We start from the raw sequence: 1671 nt of genomic DNA, 5'->3' as shown, positions 1-1671 counted from the left end.
TGGGAATGCTGGAGGGATTGGGGGTAGCAGCTGCACCAGGATTCCCCTGACAGGTGAAGAGTGATTTTTGGGTCCAGGCAGGGCTCAGAAATCCACCCCTGCCTGGAATCCTCAGGGCTGCACTTGGGAGAGCTTTGATGTCTGGGAATGCACCAGTTCAAGGGCTCTCTGGGTTTTTTTTCCAGTGTGTGCAGGAGATGGGAAATGGCAAAGCAAACCGGCTCTACGAAGCCTTCCTGCCCGAGAACTTCAGGAGACCTCAGACAGACCAGCATCCTTTCTCCAGGGGAAAACAGGGAGCCAGAGCTTTGGAGCTGCACCCCTGGCAGGAGCTGAGCAGGAGTTTTGACTCCCCTGAGCTCCCCCCGAGCCTGAGGAGAGGGGGGAAGGATTGAGGATTGGTGCTGAGCTCTGGGGGAGGAGAACTGGGACACCAAAGTCACCCCAGGGAGCTGTTCCACACCTGGGAGCTGTGGGAAGTGGGAGGGTGGGCCTTTCCAAAGGGCTGAGTGTTTCCAAAGCTCACTGGAGACCTCATTGTGGCCTTCAGTGCCTGAGGGAGCTGCAGGAAAGGTGGGGAGGGACTGTTTCCAAGGGCACAGGGAATGGCTTCCCACTGCCAGAGGGCAGGGTTGGATGGGATATTAGGGAGAAGTTCTTCCCTGTGAGGAATGGATTTCCCAGATTAGCTGTGGCTGCTCCATCCCTGGAAGTGTCCAAGGCCAGTTTGGAGCAACCTGGGCTAGTGGAAGGTGTCCCTGCCTGTGGCAGGGGTTGGAATTAGGTGATCCTTAAGGTCCCTTCCAACCCAAAGCATTCCATGATTCCATGATAAAAAGGTTTAATGCTCCTGAAAACTTAAGAGCTGTAGCTTTGACCTTCCAGGAGGGTTTCTGGTTGCTGAGTGAACAGGGGGACAGTGACATGAACCCAAAAAAACCCCACAGGAGCACCTCTCCACCCTCATTTTTTGTGTCTTAAGCTGGTGCCTGAGGTGCTCTTTTAAGTGCAGGATCCAGTGCTGGCCACTGTAATCTGTGCTGATGACAAGGAGTGAGTCTAAAACAGTGAAGAAAACACTCTGAGAATCTAAGCCCTGATTTAATGCACCTTTTATAGCACTGTCATGCTTGGAATAACCCAAGGGCAAAAAATCGAGCAGCTAAAGGGGGGGTTTGGATCCAGCACTAAATTATTTTAAGAAAGTTACTGCTGGAAATGCTCTTTAAGCAGTCATTAGTTTAGTTACAGCCTGTACCTTGTACCTACTTGTCAAATAATACCACGTAAGGCTTCTATTTTGGATTCCTTTGTCCTTAACGAGCTGCTGAAGAGCTGTGGAGAGTTTCATCCGGGATAAATACGAGAAGAAGAAATACATGGACAGGAGCATCGACATCAGTGCATTCAGGGTCAGTCTCTGGGCACTCCTGAGCCTGCAGGGGTGGATGTGAGTCTGTCCTGGGAGTGCCTGGGTGAAAATACAGCTCCAGTGTTTCCTGGAGCAGTGATTAATCCCTCCTCCAGGGCTGCTTGCAGCCAGTCAGGGAGGAAGAATTTAAATTGGGGATCTTTGAGGAGTCTTGTCCAGTTCCTTGCTCAGAGCAGGACAAATCTGTGCCTAAAATCTGAGGGTTTTCAGATCAGTACCAGCATCATGTATGAACTTTG

At 51.1% G+C, this 1671-nt stretch overlaps 1 protein-coding gene across 1 annotated transcript in view; it reads left to right on the top strand.

Annotated features, from left to right (window-relative positions):
* The window catches only part of SMAP2 (small ArfGAP2), a gene marked incomplete at its 5' end in the record, with an annotated part of 6897 nt that overhangs the window by 906 nt on the left and 4320 nt on the right, over positions 1-1671 (top strand). Inside the window, 2 exons of the mRNA XM_029963056.1 lie at positions 186-271; positions 1334-1412. Of these exons, the coding sequence (XP_029818916.1) occupies positions 186-271; positions 1334-1412 (165 nt within the window). The remainder of the gene's footprint in view (positions 1-185; positions 272-1333; positions 1413-1671) is intronic.

The sequence above is a fragment of the Manacus vitellinus genome, unplaced genomic scaffold, assembly GCF_001715985.3.
Source record: "Manacus vitellinus isolate BGI_N305 unplaced genomic scaffold, ASM171598v3 scaffold_52_pilon, whole genome shotgun sequence".
NCBI lineage: Eukaryota > Metazoa > Chordata > Aves > Passeriformes > Pipridae > Manacus > Manacus vitellinus.
Note: the sequence above shows the minus strand (reverse complement) of the source record. Positions and strands in the feature narration are given on the sequence as shown.